The sequence below is a fragment of the Montipora foliosa genome, unplaced genomic scaffold (assembly GCF_036669935.1).
Source record: "Montipora foliosa isolate CH-2021 unplaced genomic scaffold, ASM3666993v2 scaffold_406, whole genome shotgun sequence".
NCBI classification, from domain to species: Eukaryota; Metazoa; Cnidaria; class Anthozoa; order Scleractinia; family Acroporidae; genus Montipora; species Montipora foliosa.
The window spans coordinates 250001-268950 of NW_027179708.1; the positions used below are offsets into that span (position 1 = coordinate 250001).

An 18950-nucleotide genomic window follows, 5' to 3' on the forward strand; every position below is an offset into this window, starting at 1 on the left:
CCTGAGCATAAACGAGGCCTAATTTTTTGCGCTCTTTCTGTGGCTCGACGCGGCTACAAGGCCATGCTACGTCATCAAAAGCTCTTGACAGTCGACGCTTTTTGTGTTCAGGAGTGTTCAGTTAGAAAACGGGTTGGAAAATATTTTTTTCCTGCATTTTTCGCTGGTTTCAATCCAGGTTTGACATAATATAGCTGTGGTCAGGACACACTGGTGGCTACGTAGTTATTCAAGTCGAGCATTGGAGGGATATAAACTTAAAGCAGAGTGTTTATTTTTAATTTTGAATCTAATAAGGTTGCAAGATGCCTGGGCGGCCTATGACAGAAGAACAGAACTTGCCCTCATGGCTATTTGTTTTTCTAAGTCTTGCCAGGGGTCTAAAGTTTGATGATGTCGAACGCGCTCTCAGCTATGCGGGTCCATTTCTCGCGCGCATGTTTTTGTTCGCGTCATGCAGCTCACGACACACACACATCAACTTTATTTATCTCGAAATTCAGTGTATGATCAGAAAGTTAGTATTTTATCGCAAACGTGACTATCGAGCCAAAAAACGTAAACTCAAAAATGGCAAACAATTCCTTACAAACTTTAATATATTTGAATGGATCAATCTTAGCATGCATGCATTTCCACAGATCTTCCACGTTTATGTTTTTGATATCTCGTCGAGAATGCTGAAAGTAGCATTTTCGAGCTTAAAGATTTCAAAACTTTTCAGCGGAGAATTTCCCCACAACCCCCCAAAAGTTAGCGTCTCCGGCGCTTGCTTGTTAGCGACCCCCCCCCCCCCTTCTTGTATAAACGTAACCTTTCCTTGTACTTGTACATGTTCATTGCCGTGACTTCAACATCTTCAGTTCCCACGGCCTGCTCCCGTCTGACCTTGTAGCTCAGTCGGTAGAGCGGCGGAGATCTAACCCGAAGGTCGTGGGTTCAATTCCCACCCTGGTCAGAGTTTTTCTCTGTGCTTGTGTGGGCCCATTTCCATCAGTAGGGCTAACGCTCACATGGTTCATATGGGATAGAAATCTAGCACTTTACATTACCCTCTATTCAGTTAACTCTGTTCAGCTGTAAATCGAACACCCGCAACAGCTGCTCTAAATATCTTCTTTTTGATGAGGCGATGCTTGAATGGACGAAAAGTTGCGTGCATCCGCTCCAAAGAAATAGCAGCAAGGTTTTTTACAGAGGCTAGTGGATAGAAATACCTCAAACAAACCTAAACTATGAAGAACTCAAAGCTCCTGAACAGGTTAATCGTCCACAAGTTACAACGTTCGCCCAATAGCAAACTTACAAAGATCAAGCTGCATGCAACAAACATGTCTGCAACCGCCAGGCTAATCACCAGGTACATCCTACGGCTTGCGAAAGATTCGCTCTTTCAAGTAAATAATGATTGTAAGGGCATTCATGATCACTATAGCAACAGCTTCGATGTTAAGTACTGTCAGCCAGGCAATGCACTCGGATGAAGAAAAGAGCTCGAAATTTGGAGTATCTGTTCTGTTTTGGTAATGAGAATCATTGGCCATCTACGTGAAGAAAGAAAACAACGATTAGAACATTTGGATAGTTTATGATTGGCTAAGAGAAATGCTGTTTTTAGGTAACGCAATACAAAAAAGAGGAAAGAGGTAATTCGGTAAAAAAATCGAAGGTAACAAACCAAGCATTCTGATTGGCCAATAATCACAGATACCCAATCAAATGTAAGTCCTCTGCACAATTTCCATAGCTTTTCTTTTAATTTTCGTCTTGTCTATTATCAATAAGTAGCCCCAATTTCTTTTCGTACAATTTAAAAAATTTAAGACCTCTGGGCTCGTGCAGTTTAGTTGTTTTTTAAAAACCGTTCAAGTTTTTTTTTGTCCCAAATTGCACGAAAGCATCGGGATTATTCGTATACACGCAATCTCGCTTTAACGTAATGAACGAATGCACTTCGTATTAGTAACATTCCGCGCTAAAATGTATGTTATCATGATTGTTTGATAAAGCAGCTGAAAATGAAGTGACACAGAGAGAACCAATAAAAGCGGCCTCTAAAGTGGCGCACTGACATCGAGCACAAAAGCTTGAGTTGATGAGTCTGAATATTGATCCACAAGTGGACGCTATCTTTGAGAAGACATTGTTGAGGAAACAGCCAATGTTTCAATCCTATGCACATATTTCTGGGTTGTTTCCCGAGTTAGTTTGCTAAATGTCTTGTAAAAGCGCGCACAAAATCGTTGACCTTTGCTTACCTTTTTCCTTGTAGGTTCTTTATAATCTACCCCAAAATACTTCAATACTTCAATGCTGTTCTACGTTAACTGAAAGACCGAAAATAATCTATACCTGTTACACATTTGTTAAATAGCAGAAATTGAAATGTTTTGACTATGTATAGGTCTCGAGAAGCTTGGCTCTTTTCTTCAAACGATATGTGCCACTAATTTGATACATATACACTATACTTTTTATTTGTCGAGTCCTTTAAATGTTCAAGTCCAAGTTAAAGATCATAAAATTCCGCATATATGTTGCCGGTAAAATCCGTTCTCAGGTTGAATCCGTTTTAACCTAGGTTAAATTGGTGATCTCATTTACCCCAGTTTGAATACGCACTCAGATGGATTGAAGAAACTTTTTTGAAGCCTAAATTAAGCCTAGAGAAAAATTAGGGTCAGGTTAGAATTAATGTTGGTTTTATACATAGATATCAATTGACTTACTATACAAAAATAATTTATGAAAAGAAGTGTGTTGGGTTGCGCATGTTCGTCATCGTAATGTAGTGGTGAAGACAGGACTATAGATCTGGAAGGCCCGAGCTCGATCACCGGTAAGTACACAGTACAGTTCTTTGTTCCCTAACCGTTGTTGTAATGTTGACACTAAATGGATCAGTGTACGAATGCAGGAGCCGATAAGATGATATAAAACATTAAGATGTGTTGAGATGCGTAAGACAGAGCTTGAGGGAAGGTATTGGTGTTTTCAATCCTAACTAGATAGAGTGAATATTCAACCTAGGTAAAATGCAGATCACGAATTTAACCTATAAGGTAAAAACGGATTCAACCTGAGAATGGCTTTGACCGACAACATTTTTGAAATAATAAGAGGCTAAAATATTTGCATAAAAATCAAATCCAAGCAACGACAATATGGTTTTAGAATACAAGAATAAAGCGCGCATTGAGGTACGAAAAACGAATGAGAAGTAAGGTTAATTCACAAATTTGGTCACCTGTCCAGCATGGGACAATAACGCCTGCTCGAGGTCATGTTATTGATCGTCGGCATTTTACAAAAGAAATAACTGTAGCCCGCTTTCAAGTAATATGTAATGAAAGTATATTCTAGTGTTTATTAAAACAAGACGGGTCAGAAATTTAGGCTTTGAAATGTCATCGGTACATTACCAAGACAACTAGCTCGCAGAAAGAAGAGAAAACTATTTTTCCTGAAAAAGACCTGAGAATTGAGTCGATTAAAAAGACAAACGCAACTAGATTCATTTTGACAACGTTTTGGCATCGTCCGATGTCATCGTCAGGGAATGAATTTTAATCGGATGAAGCATAACTTATATTCTCTGCTATGTCACTGCGTTCCGCCACCGAGAAAACGTTTAAGTTCTAATGGGCAGAAAGGCAACAACACGTTGAAATAGGAAGGACACGACCAGTTGTGTTTATTGGGGACGAGAAAAAACTAACATACAAGAAATAAAGTAGTGGCGGAGAAAAAAAACGAATTACATCACTGTAAACTACGAGACTAAACGTAAACGGCATACTAGAAAAATTAAGCTCGGCAATGTGCGAGCGGTAGAACTGGCTGTGTCGAGTGACTAACGCGAGAGGATCCAAGGCTTAAATACCGAGATGTGGCGTAAAATCCCTAGAGGATCAAACTGCGGCCATAAATGCAAATTCCGAACATAAACACATTTCTCTGCTATGTCACTGCGTTCCGCCGCAGAGAAAACGTTTAAGTTCTAATCAGCAGAAAAGCAACAACACGTTGAAATAGGAAGGACACGACCAGTTGTGTCGAGAAAAACAAAGAACGAGAGCGAGCGCGAGACTTATGCGCGAAGTAGCAAGAAGCTGTCGTCGGAGATTTTCACGGCAATATAATTCCTTGGCAGAGTCAGATTTCCACCTGCCGTGGTTTTTAATGACGTGATCGGGAACTCCGCTATTAAGCGCAGCCGAAGCGCCCCCTATCCTAAGCGAGTGCAAACCTATACCCGACTTATCAACACCGATGGCCCGAAACTTAGCCAAAACGACTTCCCTCGCCCTGGTGTAAGACAAACTCGTACCGGAACGAAGGGAATAACCCTTGGAAGGGGAAAAACTAAGGTTTTGAAAGACAAACTCAACCGAATCAAGATTACGCTTAGCCAGCGCAGCATAACGGAGCAGCATAGCGCAGGGGCATGTGGGGGTACCAGTACTAGCGATAACTAAAGTACACCCTTTACCCAATTGATCAACTTTGCTTTTGGAAACGTAGAGCTCAATGTGATCTTGAAAGAAAGAAATGTCAGACCACCTAAGACGAGTTAACTCGTCAAAGCGCAAAAAACCAGCAAAAGCAAGCAAGCAAACAAAAACAAACGTCTCGAAAAATATCCCTGAGGGATGCTGAGGGTGTAGCAAATCTATTAACTAACGCGACTAAATGCTCAGGCAAAATGGGTACCCTATTCAACTTAGACGGTTTCGAAGCAACGCGCTTACAACCTTCTAGAAGAGCCAGAAGAAAAGCTGATTTACAAGGATTCGAAACCCCGCAAGCAAGCATTGTGAAAAAAGCTTATACTGTAGAAAGCCTGCTGAATGGAGGAATATGAAGACCCTGATTGAACTAACGAAATTAAATACAAGGCTACGTGTTCCTCTTGAGCCGGGAAGTGAATAACCTCTGGGAAACCACTAGCCCAAGATTTCCAACGTTTGAAACAACCGTGGTAGGTCTTGAACGAGCTAGGAGCCATGCTGTGGGCAAGAACCGCTGGAATGTGCGTACGCTGGCTCTCCAAAGCCGGATGGTGAACGCGTGATACCCTGGAACTTGTAAACAAATAAAGGAAAAAATAAGGCATAAGAGAAATGAGGAAAAAATGGTAGACGTCGAATACCGAATGCAATTTATTAAGCGTGGACAGCCAATAACGCGTACATCCAAGTATAGGCAATAACAACAATATCCGGAGAAAACAAAAACCCCTAAAATCCGTACAACGTTGCCAACAAAGGCCATACGTTTACAAAAGATAAGCAAACACGCTCTAGAGCGACCGTCAATAAGGCACTAGCCGGTAAACAACTATGAAAAAACGAACTGGAATAAACCGAAAAAGGACACGCGCTATAAAGCGCTAAATATCGTACGTGAACCGCTATAAAGCGACAAAGGACACACACGAACCGCTATAAAGCGCTACACAGCGTAGCTGAACCGCTATAAAGCAACGAGAGTCGTCCGTGAACCGCTAAAAGCGCTACATGGAATAGCGCGAAAAGCTCTGCAATAAAGTACCAATGCTTGAATAACGGCTCAAAATACGCGAGCTGGCGTCTAAATAAATAACAAATACAGGAGCGCGAAAACCGCAAGCGCTAAAAAAAAAAAAAGAAAGAAAAGTAGGGAACCCCAAGTGGGAATCGTCAAAAATACCTGACGGGTCAGAAAATTCTATGATTCAGGAAACTGAATCCCGAGGGTGACCTAGAGGAAAGAGGTAAGGCCAAAAACTAGCAGAAGGCCATTTGGGGGCGATAAGCGTACCGCGAGACGTTTCCAAATGCGCTAACGTACGCGCAGCAAGAAAGACTGGAGGAACCAAATAGTTGTTAACGCCGCCCCAACTGGCACTAAAAGCGTCCACGCCTTCGCAACCGGGACACCAGAACTTAGAGTAATAACGCTTGCACTTAGCGGAAAGAGAGGATGCGAAACGATCGACGTCAAAAGGACCAAAAATACTGCTAACATGTTGGAAGAAAATAGTGGAAACAGCCCAATCATCATAATCAACAAAGCGGCTGACCGAATCCGCGTAAGAGTTGAGTGAGGGTGGGATCCACTCATCTTCAAGTGAAATATCATGTGCGGCACAATAGGCGAAAATTTCGAGAGCTAAAGCATGCAAACGAAGGTTGTTGCTACCCTTGGCGGAAATAGACGCCGCGTTCTTACTATCCGTAAAGACCTTGACCACTTTGCCCGTAAGGGAAGCCCGAAACGATTTCAGGCCGTAAAGAATGGCTAACAATTCCCTGGCGAGTACTATCTAAACCGGACTCCAAAGAGGAAAACGCTTGAAAGAAAAGATCGAACTCCTCGCTATCAACGCGGAAGGCACAACGACCGCAGGCGAAACTGCTGGCGTCGGAAAACACGAGAGTCACGGGAAGCGAATATCTGGTGAGAGACCTCCCATTGAGTCTGGCACAGTTAGAAAGCCAGAAATCAATTTCCTGAAGGCATTCGGAGAAAAACTGATAGGACCTAAAATCCAAAGGACAATCCCACCCGCTGTGAAGTTTGACGAATGACTGGAGGAATCTGGACATAAGGAGTGTAATGTTGCCAAAATCCGGGGTGAGGGAAATAATTTGCCCTGTAACAGAGGCAACCGCGCGTGGGGTAACGGAGCGAGACCCAGCTTTTAGTGATAGGAGTGCCCTAAGCAACTTGACAATGCGGCGGTGAGGAATAAATATGCGGCCACGCGAAAGATCCCAGACAATGCCCAACCATTCTAAAACCTGGATAGGAACCAAATAGATTTCTCCTCATTGGCGACCACGCCCGCATTGTCCAAATCGGATCTAACAGCCAAAGCAGTACTCTGAGCTACCGAAAAATCATGGAGGCATCCGGCGCCGTCGTCTAAATACAAGACCAAGGGTATGCCCCGGGAGCGCCAATGCTTAACTAACGGCCTAAAAACCTTTGTGAACACGTAAGGCGCTGACGAGAGACCGAACGGGAGCACGGCGAAAACAAAAAACCTGGGCTCTACAGAGCTACCGAGGGGCCCTGAAAGCCTAAAAATGTTTGAGATTCCTCATGAATGCTTACGTGGTGATACCCAGACTTCATATCGAATTTAAACATATAACCTGGCGAGTGTACGCAATTAAGAAAAGTCCTACTATCCTCCATTTTAAACTTAACTTTGGGAATAAACTTATTGACGTGACGGAGGTCGAGAATAAGCCGGCACTTTCCCACAGGGCTAACGGATACCGTTAAAGGATTGACAACCGTGGGAGGCGTAAAAACTAATAACAGAACCCGCAAGAAGCAGATCAGAAATAGCACTGTCAACAAAACTGGCGTGATCTAAGGCAGACCTATTGTTACAGAAAAACGCTCTAGGAGGCCATGAAATAAAAGGAATGCGATACCCGAAACGGATGATATAAAGAACCCAAGGGGAGGAACCGATGCTAACCCAAAAATCAACCTTGCTCCTGAGCCTTTCCTTATAAACTATGGGCGCTGACCCCTGCTTATACTCAAAACCACGAGAGGACAAACATTGTTCGTATTCAGAGTCGAAACAGTACTTATCTTGCGAGAGTAAGTCAGCAAACTCCTCCTCCACACGGGCGTTGACATCACCCGCCTTCGAGCCAGAATGCGAAGCTGAATAGTGAACGCCTAGAGCGCCAGAAGCCTCCTGCTGTAAAGACGCCATAAACGAATTTTCAGGAACGGTTAACGGCGCTTGTGGAACTAGCTGGCAGCTGGCTAGATGAGCAGCCGACGTGAAACCTTGCGAGACGGACCGGGCACTCCTTCCACCAGTGGCCTGAAGAACCCATCGCGCAGAATTGTATGACACATCCGGGATATTCACAGGTGCAATGGCGCTAAGTTTGAAAGGCCGAGACTACAAATGACATGAGACAATAAAGAAAAATGGCCGCAACAGGGAAAGGTCCCCCTGCGTTTTACTCTGTTACAGCTTAACTATATAAAATATGGAAAGGGTTGCATATGGCTTTTAAAGAAGAAATTCTCATAATTAAATAACAACCATTTTTGACTCGGTACCATCTCGTTAACCTGTATCAATTTTGTGTTCAACTTGACCTATTTTGGGTAAATTTGAGTATGGGAAATAGCTGTATGATAACTTTGAGGCTGAATTTCTTCTAAATGAAGATGTCAACACGTTGGGCTACATATGGATATGTTTACTTAAAAAGTATAAAGGGCTCATGCAACATATGAAAGGAATCCGATGTCTAGAAGTAGTATCAAATCCAGCATTTCTGAAACATATATTTTCCGCTGGTATTCCAAGTAATTAGTTGCGGTGTTTTCATTTCACACCTGCCGCACCCACTATTGTGCATTCTGTTTTTCATGTATGTCAGGATTGGCCAGTTATTAGTATTTATACCCTCCGCTGTCTCTTGAGTACCATTCACGCTTGCGGTTCCATACAGTTTATTCATCTTTCTGCTTTAAGAGGTTATTCTCGATTTGCGCCATGTCATCAAGTCATTAATTAAGCAAAGTGTTAAGTAAGAGGACTGGAAAATTGCTATGTCTTATTTTGTGAAGGATGGGTTCATGTTTTCCTTCGATTTAAAAAGTGGTTACCATCATGTAGACATTGCACAAGAGCACCAAACTTTTCTGGGGTTTTCATGGCGTGCGCCCGATTCCATTAAGGGAATATTTTATGTTTTTTCTGTGCTCCCGTTCGGTCTGTCCTCTGCCCCTTGGGTTTTTACTAAGGTTTTGAAGCCTTAAAAAAAAAAAAAATAAAAAAAAAAAAAAAAAAACGTTATTGGAGAGTACAGGATCTTTGTAAAGCCATCTTCTTGGATGATGGTTGGGCGATTGTTCAGGATAGAGAAAGTTGTCTCATTAAGGCCCGGGTTGTAAGGGCGGATTTGTGCAACGCAGGTTTTGTTGTCAATGAAGATAAATCGGTATGGGAACCCACCCAAGTATTGGACTGGCTGGGTATTACCTGGAATGCTGCATTAGGTACTTTTAAAATTGTGGAAAGGAGAATTGTTAAGATCATTAACTCAATTGATCATATTATTGAAGCCGATTTCAAAGTTACCGCGAGAGAGTTGTCTTCCTTCACAGGTCAAGTTATCTCTACCTGGCCTGTAGTTGGTAACATTGGCAGGATAATGACCAGACATTGTGTCTTGTCCACCGCGTGCAGGGATAATTGGGATTCTATATCCCTTCTTGACGATTACTGCAAGGAAGAACTGTATTTTTGGAAGGAAAGTATGATTAATATCAACACTAGGTATTGCTTTGTAAGTAAGGTACCAAGTTATTTTGTGTATTCTGACGCCAGTTCCACCGAATGTGGAGCAATTACTGATTTTAACAATGATTTTGTGTGCCACAAATCGTGGTCGGAGAACGAGAGAGGTCAAAGTTCAATGTGGAGAGAACTGTCTGTTATTGAGTTTCTTTGCAATCATTTGCCTCAGTGTTGGATCACATGTTAAGTGGTTTACGGATAGCCAAGTAGCTGCTCAGATTGTTGAACTGGGCAGCATGAAATTAGGTTTGCACAAATGGCCAGAGGGATTTGATATTTGTATCCGATCGGGAATTCATTTAGATGTACAGTGGATCCCTCGCACTTCGAATCAACAAGCTGTTTATATAAGTCGTTTTATTGATACTCATGATTGGCAAATTACTGAAGAATTTTTTCTTTTTCTCGATGACTTGTGGGGTCCGCATAGTGTAGATTGCTTTGCAAATTATTATAACCGCAAGATCCCCAGGTATTTCTCGAGGTTTTGGAATCCCAATTCCTCGGGTGTTGATTTTTCTTTCAGTCCCTTCGAGGGGAAAATTTCTTAGTAGTCCATCCAGTTGGTATCATCCCACGCGTATTACATTATCTCAAATCTCAGAAGGCCGTTAGACTAAAATTTACTGATTAATTTATTGGACGGTGTGTCTACTAGCCTATGTTTTTTCAGTTGTTGGCGCTGGCCAAGGCAGTATGCCGAATATTTGTAAGGCACTGGCCTAATGTTTGGTCTGTCATTTCATATGGTGCTGTCCTAATAGGAGTATAGTTGATTTATGTGGCACTGGCCTAATCAATGGTTGTTGATCTACGCGGCACTGGCCCATACGATCATTTAACGTCTTACGTGGCACTGGCCTCATCAATGGTTGTTGATCTACGCGGCACTGGCCCATACGATCATTTAACGTCTTACGTGGCACTGGCCTCATCAATGACTGATTTTTGTACGGTTATTAAAGGATGTTCTGTCTTTCTTTTGTTCTTCTAGTATGTATGTTTTGTTCTTGTCTTTACAGATTATGCTATCAAGTAATTCTTGGAAAGGCTTTCAACAGTTTTCTTCAATCAACGTTTATGAAGTGCTAAATGTTATGTTGAAGTCCAGGTCGGATTCGACCACTAAAGCTTACGTTCGTGTTATCAGAAAGTTCTTGGACTGGTCTAAAAGTAGACAGTTCAACATGCAGTTACCTTTTCCTCTTAGTGTTGCTTCTCTATATTTGTTTGAAGTTCAGCAGTCTTCCGCTTCTAGTTCCTCAGTAATTTTAGCCCATGCGGCCCTTAAATGGTTACATTCTTTTCTCCCTAGTTTGGATCGTAATCCTTTAGATAGCGAATTTTGCAGAAATGTCGTCGAATCTGCTAAACGCCAGAAGTCATAGCCAGTTATGAAAAAGAAGCCTATTTCCACAGAAATTATAAGGCGTATTTTAGATATTCATAACAGGAAAGATGCTAATTTAAAGAATCTCCGTATTGCTGCGTTGTGCTCTTTAGCCTTCGCAGGGTTTTTTTTTTTTCGTTATGACGAATTATGCAATATCGTTCCGGAGCATATCGAATTTCACGGCGATGATATAAGAATTTTTGTGCCTCGTAGTAAGACAGATGTTTATAGGGAAGGGAATTTCGTCTATATTAGTGCATCTGGATCTAAGTACTGTCCTGTTGGTGTTTTACAACGTTATTTAGATTTATCTGGTATTGACTTAAACAATCCTCTCCCTTTATTTAGACCAATTGTTTTTCACCGTAGTACTTCTAGCTATACCCTGAGGAGCGGAAAGATTTCTTATACTACCTGTAGAGATATCTTAAGGGATACCTTAAGTCAGCTGGGCTATACAACCTTAATGTTTATGGTCTTCATAGTTTAAGATCCGGTGGCATTACAGCTGCCGTACGCCATAGTAGGAATTCGATTCCAGAAAGACTACTTAAAATTCCTGGTAGGTGGTAATCTGATTCTGCCAAGGATATGTATGTTGAAGAAAGCCTTGAAAACAGGTTGCATGTAACTAAGTATTTAGGTTTGTAACGTATTATCGAGCGTAGATTAGTTTCTGCATACAGTAGTATCTAAGAGTTGTAAAAAAAAAAAAAAAAAGAGCAATATCAATTTCTTTTTGTAATTTCTATCTTATAATAAACTGTTTTGGATACGCTTGCGCATCCTACCATATTTCTCGTGGTATTTGTTTGTATTACGGGAATTTAAGGGTAAAATGTTTTACGTTCGTTTGAGCGAAGCGAATTAGAACGTAAATACATTTTCTCTCTTTGATTCCTCGCCGTCCTAAGGGCCTTTGGGAGTTGAATTGATTCATTTTGAACTTCGCGCGTGCATATTAATGACTCTAAGCTCCGCCTCTATGAACAATAGCAATGTTTCGCCTTATTTAATCATGAAATCAGTAATGGCTGTGAAAATGGCGGTCAATGTCTCGCTCGGTTCAACATTGTTGTGTTGAAGGTAGTTTTAAGCAACTGAATGGTTTAGGTGTTAGAGATCCTTTTATATATTTTATTCCATTCGAAAATTGAATAATTATTTTCAACAAACAAAAGACGTTCCCAATGGGGCACTAGCAAATCACGGACAAAAGATAAAATGAAAGAGGCTTTTTCTTTGATGAGGCTGTGTAGACAACTGGCAATGAACGGAAAAATGCTTCGTGAACTCGCTCTTCAGGTCTGTTTACCAAAAAAAAAAAAAACCTCGATCGGATATTTACACATTGCGATGGTTTATTTCAAGATTTTCCTGGGTAGCGGGTACCAGATAAAGCATGAGGAATAAGCAAGCATTAAGCCCGCGCAACTAAAACTTTCCACGCTTTTCTCTAAAACACTTCTATTCTGATGGTCTGTTGAACCAAAGAAACTCATATCAACAAAAAGAATTGTTTGCCATGTCACTTTCAATGAAGCGAACAGTCCGCTCTTTAATCTTTAGTGTTATTGTTCACTTTCCGCACCTTGAAAATTTATTCTGCTCATCTTAACGTTTGATTGACAGTTGCGGAATTCGGCGAAGAGACTCTAGTATTCCCAAAGCTAAATCAGTTGACCAATCATATCCCACCAGTGCTGAATGCGTGTTTCTTTATGCCGGACTTGTCACATATTTCGCACTGCAAGTAAATGTCACGGAAGACAATAGAATTCAGCGCGATGCGCAGTATCGACAAGGCCCTCGGGTGAATTCACGGTTAGTGGTGAAACTGTGTTGGTTTGTCGAAGAGGAAGCGAACGGCTGTGAAAGTTGCCAAGAACGCTGGCTCCCGTTGAACTGCCTTGAGTAAGGGGAGAAGAAAGGTTGAGCTTGACGATTTCGGACCGCAAATCCCTCAACATTACGCAACATTACGCTTCTTTGTCGAACTTGATCTCTCAGAGCCTGCCTTTCTGCAGCGCGAATTCTCTTGTCGTCGTCCTCGCTCAACGAGACGGGATTACATTCGAAGTGTTTAACGGTCAACCAACCGGCCTCGGTAATATCCGGAAAAGCCAAAACGCGGACAATTCCAAAGCCTTTTATTTTCACTAATCCTACAGCCAGTAAGAATAAACAACCCGGGAGCTCCGCCTTTAGGTTTGGCTAAATCTATATATTATGTAATAGTCATTTATTCCTTTAAAAAAAGAAGTCTAAAATAATTTTGTGTACAGTCTGGCTTGCCGCGATAAACTTTTAACTATTTGCCAGCCAGCTTAGTAATAACTTGAACTGTTTGCTTTAAATAAATAAAACTTGAAAACTTGAAACTTGCTTTCGATGTTGTTGTTTGTGCTGGAGAACGACAGAGAAATGAACTGAAATCCGTGCCGCAAGTGCTGCATGATTATAATTTTTTTTTTTAACCAATACTATTCATTCTTTGTGACGTTGTCGTTGCCGTAGCAGTCGTCGTTGCTGAAGGTGATTCCCTGGTTTTGCATTACGCAACCCTACTGTGCATATACCATCCCTCCTCAAACTCGGTCTTACGCATCTCAACACATCTTCTTAATCTTTGGTATCATCTTATCGGTTTCTGTATTCATACACTTATTAATTCAGTCTCAACATTACAACATAGTAAGGGAACAAAGGACTGTTTTATGCACTTAACCGGAACTCGAACTCGCACCCTCCAGATCTTTAGCTCTGTCTTAACAACTACACTACAACGACGAACATGCTCAATCCGACCCAGTTCTTTTCATTTTTTTTATATTCTTTGATTGCTCAATTAATATTTATGAATAACAACCATAACCATAACTAATCCTAACGTGACCCTAATTTTCTCTAGGCTTAAGTTAGGCTCCAAAAGAGTTTGTGGAAGTGGAATAATCGAAGAATGTGAAAGGCAGGTGAAATTTGAACAAGAAACCCACAAATGTGATGATGGAATTTCTGTAAGTGGAAAATCGCGCCAGAGCTCAACTACTTCAAAGACCTCCTCATCTAGGAAGGAAAAGTTACGTGCAGCACTTTTGGCAAAGAAGAAACTGGAGCTAGCCCAGAGAAGAGCTGAGGAGGAAGCTAAATTAGCCAGACAGAATGCAATGAGAGAGCTGAGACGATTGGAGGATGAGGCTGTTTTAGCTGAGCTTGACTGGAAGATCGAGAGAGACTTTGATGAAGAAACCGGTCGGCTGGAAACCGTTGATGATGTCGATAAGGTGCAACCCCAAGACAACCTTAAGCCTCTCCTTAAAGAATCGGAATCAAGAAGCTCCAGACCTCCTGAGCCAACTACGCGAGAAATGCCACACCTTAGACCTGTAGATTACTCCACCCCGTGCGATAAACTGCCAGCTACTTCAAAGTCAGCACCTTGGAACGGTAACTTAACCGCAAGGGAGCAAGGGAAGGAAGCATCACAGGCCCCCAACAGTCAAAGCCTACCATATGAAGTTCCTCGCTCTCTCCAATTCAATCGTGAGACTGCCTGTGATACTAATCAAGAGCAGAACACCCCCAAAGACCATGTAGCAGCCATGTGGAAGGTGCAACTACTCAACGGCATTACTCCTACTCAGTTTGGTGGCAATCCAGCTGATTTCCCCTTCTTTAGAGATCAGGTCCGTACACACCTTGAGAGTGAGCTTCTCACTGATGCACAACGTGTTGAATATTTACCAAAATTCCTTAAAGGAGAAGCTCTGGAGGTAATTGAGCGAAATAGAGGATGCTCTTATTACGACCTCATGAGAACATTGGAGGAACGTTTTGGTCGACCTGTCCAAGTGTCACAGGCCTGCATTGAAGGTCTCGTATCCGGTCCTAAGCTTGTTCCTGGTGACAATGTGAGTCTGCTTAATTTTTCTGAAAAATTGAATGCCGCTACGAAGATCCTCCAGGGTGATGTCGAACGTGAGGCGAGCGTAGCTACTAATATGAGGAAAATTGTTAATAGACTCCCGAATGACCTAATTGCAAAATGGCAGACTGAAAACTACGAAATTGTCAGCCGCCACAGGACTGCACGTCTGCAGAACATTGCCAAGTTTGTTAAGAAGCAAGCCTCAATCAGAAATGATCCAGTGTTTGGATTGCAGCGACCAAGACGAGAAACAAATGAAGAAAACAAGGAAAGCAGGAACAGTTCAAAAAATAGGAAGGTCCCACTATCTCCTCCACCCAAATAGATAAGCCAACCAGAGAAGGAAGTTCAGCTGCCTGCGCTATTTGTAAATCTGCCCCTCATCGATTGCAGCAGTGCCCAGTCATCAAACAGTGTGACCGTGTAGCAGTAAGGCGACAATATGCAGCATCATATGGGTTCTGTTTCAACTGTGGCCGCCATAAGCCCAATCACAGCGGCTCGTCCTGTCCTGAACCTCCAGGCTGCTCCAAGTGCCCCGGGCATCACTTGTCACTGTTGCACAAGGAGAACAACACGGGACATCGCTTCAGGCCGAAGAGGAACACTGACTCAAATGGCAATGTCAACCAAGAAAATCCCCCTGCTCCTACCATGGTTCCCCAACAAGGCGCAGAACAAGGCGTACGACCCCAAGTCAGCAAAAACCATCAAGCAGCAATAAGCTTAACCAAAGTTAGTACTGCGAGAGCTCAAGTCCTGTTGAATGTAGTGCCAGTTACGGTTACAGTGGAGGATGGCAACTCCCTTTCCACGTATGCATTCCTTGACAATGGGTGCACCGACACCCTAATTGATCGCGAGCTTGCCGATCTGCTTAATCTGAAAGGGACTTCAGAGCAAATTGGTATCAAAACAATCAGAGGCAGTGAAGAATCAGTGGAGTTTCAGCGAGTATCGTTCACCCTCGGTCCTGCAGAAGGGTGCGGCAGTGACATAGAAGTCGATGAAGCATATGTGCTCTCAGACCTTAATCAAACGGAGCAAGTTTTACCAGAGACAGTGGATGTCAGCGAGTATCCACACTTGCAAGATCTGAACTTCCCAGAAGTTGACCTCCATCGGGTGTCAATAATTGTAGGGAACAATGTCCCTGCTGCGCACTTGCAAAATGAGGTCAGGGTACCTCCAGACAACAATGGCCCCTATGGTTACCGATGCCCACTTGAAACAGAGAAAGAGGGAAGGAGGGAAAGAGGGGAAGGCAGCAGTTAACTTTTTATCAGTTGGCATTCAGCCAGTTGATCAGATAGAACGCTTCTGGAAAATCGAAGATTACGGAGCGGCCAAGGAGAGTGACAAACCATTGTCAATCGAGGATAGGAGAGCATTGAAAATCCTTGAGGAAACTACCACCTTTATTGACGGGCATTACGAAGTTGGTCTTCTGTGGAAGGACGACAAGCCACAACTACCAAATAACCGCGCCCTGGCAGAAAGGCGAGCAGAGATGCTCAGACGGCGCTTAACTAGAGCTGGTAATGAGGAAACTGCGGCAAAATACCGAGCAGTTATGACTGAGTACATCTCTAAGGGGTATGCGCGCAAACTTACCCCTGAAGAAGCAGCCAGGGAGAGTTCGTGCACATGGTATCTACCCCATCATCCAGTGACTAATCCCAATAAACCTGGAAAGCTTCGCATTGTCTTTGATGCCGCAGCTGAGTTCGCAGGAACGTCCCTAAACAAGAACCTTCTCCAAGGCCCGGATATGACCAATAGCCTTGTTGGAGTGCTACTGCGCTTTCGTCAAGGAAGGGTTGGGCTGGCTGCAGATGTGGAAGCGATGTTTCACCAAGTGCGGGTGCGAAAGGAAGATCAAGACGCCCTACGCTTTCTGTGGTGGTCAGATAACGGCACTGAATCTCCAGATGTCTATGTCATGGAAGTACACATATTTGGTGCTACTTCTTCTCCCTGTGTCGCAAATTCTGTCTTAAGAAGAACTGCCTGTGACAACGCAAAGGGGTTTAGCCCCGAAGTCCCTGCAATCGTCGAAAGGAACTTTTATGTTGACGACGCCTTGCCGTCATTTAGCGATGAAGACTCTGCAATCAAGGGGGCATCTAACTTAGTCGAAATTTTGGGACGTGGTGGATTTCGTCTAACTAAGTTCATGTCCAACAGTAAGGATGTCATGTCCACGATACCTGTTGAAAGGAGAGCGTTGCCAGACCTCAGTCTTCACCTGGATGAGTTACCGGTGGAAAGGGTCCTTGGAGTCCGTTGGTTTGTGCAATCTGACGAGCTAGGCTTCGAAACCAAGAACTTAAATCGTCCTGAGACAAAACGTGGAATCCTTTCTTCTGTCTGTTCACTGTATGACCCTCTTGGTTTTGCCGCGCCTGTGGCCCTTACTGCAAGAGCTCTCATACAGGATATCTGGAAGGCAAAAATAGATTGGGACCAACCACTGGAAGAGCACTTCTTGAAGCGATGGAGATTCTGGACCACTCAGCTGTCATCTCTGTCTGAGCTACGTATCCCACGCAGCTACTTTCCTCCTGAAGGGGATGCAGCCAAGTGCAAATTGCAGCTACACATTTTCTCTGATGCTTCAGAAATCGGTTATGGCGCATCAGCATACCTGAGGATTGAGGATCCAGATGGTCCTACCCATTGCTCGTTTATCATGGGAAAGGCCCGAAATGCTCCAGTGAAATTCACAAGCATACCCAGGCTTGAATTACAAGCAGCAGTCCTTGCTACACGCCTAAACAGGATGCTGAGGGAGGAGTTAGACCTGTGCATTCAGGATACTAAGTACTGGACCGACAGTGAGATAGTTCTTCACTATCTCAAAAACGAGAAGCGTCGATTCCAAACCTATGTTGCCAATCGGGTGCAAGAAATCAGAGGAAATTCAAAACCAGATGAGTGGAATCATGTGCCAGGTTTTTTGAACCCAGCAGACGATGTCTCACGGGGCTTAAACCCCTCAGAGCTGAGCGTAAACCACCGCTGGTTACGAGGACCTGAATTCCTTTGGCAGCCAGAATCACTTTGGCCTAATGCAGACCTGAACGAAGTCCCAGACTCAGCCCTAGAATTGAAGAAAGAAGCTCACACCAATCATGCCGATGTAAATACCATCCTCGCTTCTCCAAAGGCAAATGCCGTCCCACACAGTTTGACGATTGTAACAGCCAAGGAGGTTATAGATCGGATACTCAGCAGTTGCTCTAATTGGAACCGGCTTAGGCGTCAAGTAGCATGGTTGATCCGCTTTATTCACTTTCTTCACAATAGGAAGACCGTTCGGACGGGTCACTTGATCTTAGAAGATTACGATGCCGCCGCCACCGCGATTGTAAGAATCATCCAGCGATCATCCTATCCTCAAGAGATCAAAGATCTAAAGACCAGAGGTGAAGTGAAGTCATCTAGTAGCATAGTGAGCCTTAACCCGGTACTTGATGACCATGATATTCTGAGGGTGAAGGGACGTATAGTACACCCACCAGTCGCTGATGCTGCCGGAAATCAGATAATTCTGCCAAGAGACCACCCCATAACGGCTATGATGGTTCGCCACACACACGAGTCAATTGGTCACCTGGGACGCGAGCACGTTATATCCAAGGTCCGCGAGAAGCTGTGGATTCCCCAGATTAGAGTGCTGATCCGTTCTATCCTTGGAAAATGTATCCTTTGCAAAAGGTTAAGAGTGAATGTCCCTAAAAATCAAAGAAAATTAAAAAAATGTGGCCACGGTCAAAAAATCGATTTCGCTCAGACTTTATCAGTTTGAAGTCCTAGGTAACTAACTAAAGGGAATCAAGTTAGTTTTTAGAAATATTTCATTTAACGGCAGAAAACCACGAAAAATGGTTATCGCACCGGAAGCTCATATTTCACTCCGTGAGAATCCGAAATTTCACACTTTTCAGCTCCTTGCTACACAGACGTTTACATCGCTGTGAATCTTTCTCAACTTTTATTGCATATATTTACTCTTCCTCGGACAAGACATAGTGATTATTTTTATCTCTTGTTCTTTCCGAGCGAACTGAGCCCCGATTAATTAAAGACACTTTTCTTATCAGTTGAAAACTCAAAAATAATCCAAATCCAGCGCGGCAAAAAGCTGACCGGTAGTGTTTCAAATCTTCTGATATTTTAACCAAAGAGTGTCCAGTCATTGAGGTTTAGGTCTGCAGTTGTGTTTATTTGGGATCTAGTAGTAGTTTTGAATGAACGCCGGTCAAAATTCGAGAAAATTACAATTCAGCGCCATT

At 43.0% G+C, this 18950-nt stretch overlaps 1 protein-coding gene across 1 annotated transcript in view; it reads left to right on the forward strand.

The window, feature by feature from the left end:
- LOC137988078 (uncharacterized) overlaps positions 1–18463 on the forward strand; it is a 25447-nt gene extending 6984 nt beyond the window's left edge. Inside the window, exons 3-6 of the mRNA XM_068834134.1 lie at positions 12357–12548; positions 13636–14950; positions 15046–15828; positions 15887–18463. Of these exons, the coding sequence (XP_068690235.1) occupies positions 12357–12548; positions 13636–14950; positions 15046–15828; positions 15887–18463 (4867 nt within the window). The remainder of the gene's footprint in view (positions 1–12356; positions 12549–13635; positions 14951–15045; positions 15829–15886) is intronic.
- Positions 18464–18950: the final 487 nt, after the last annotated feature.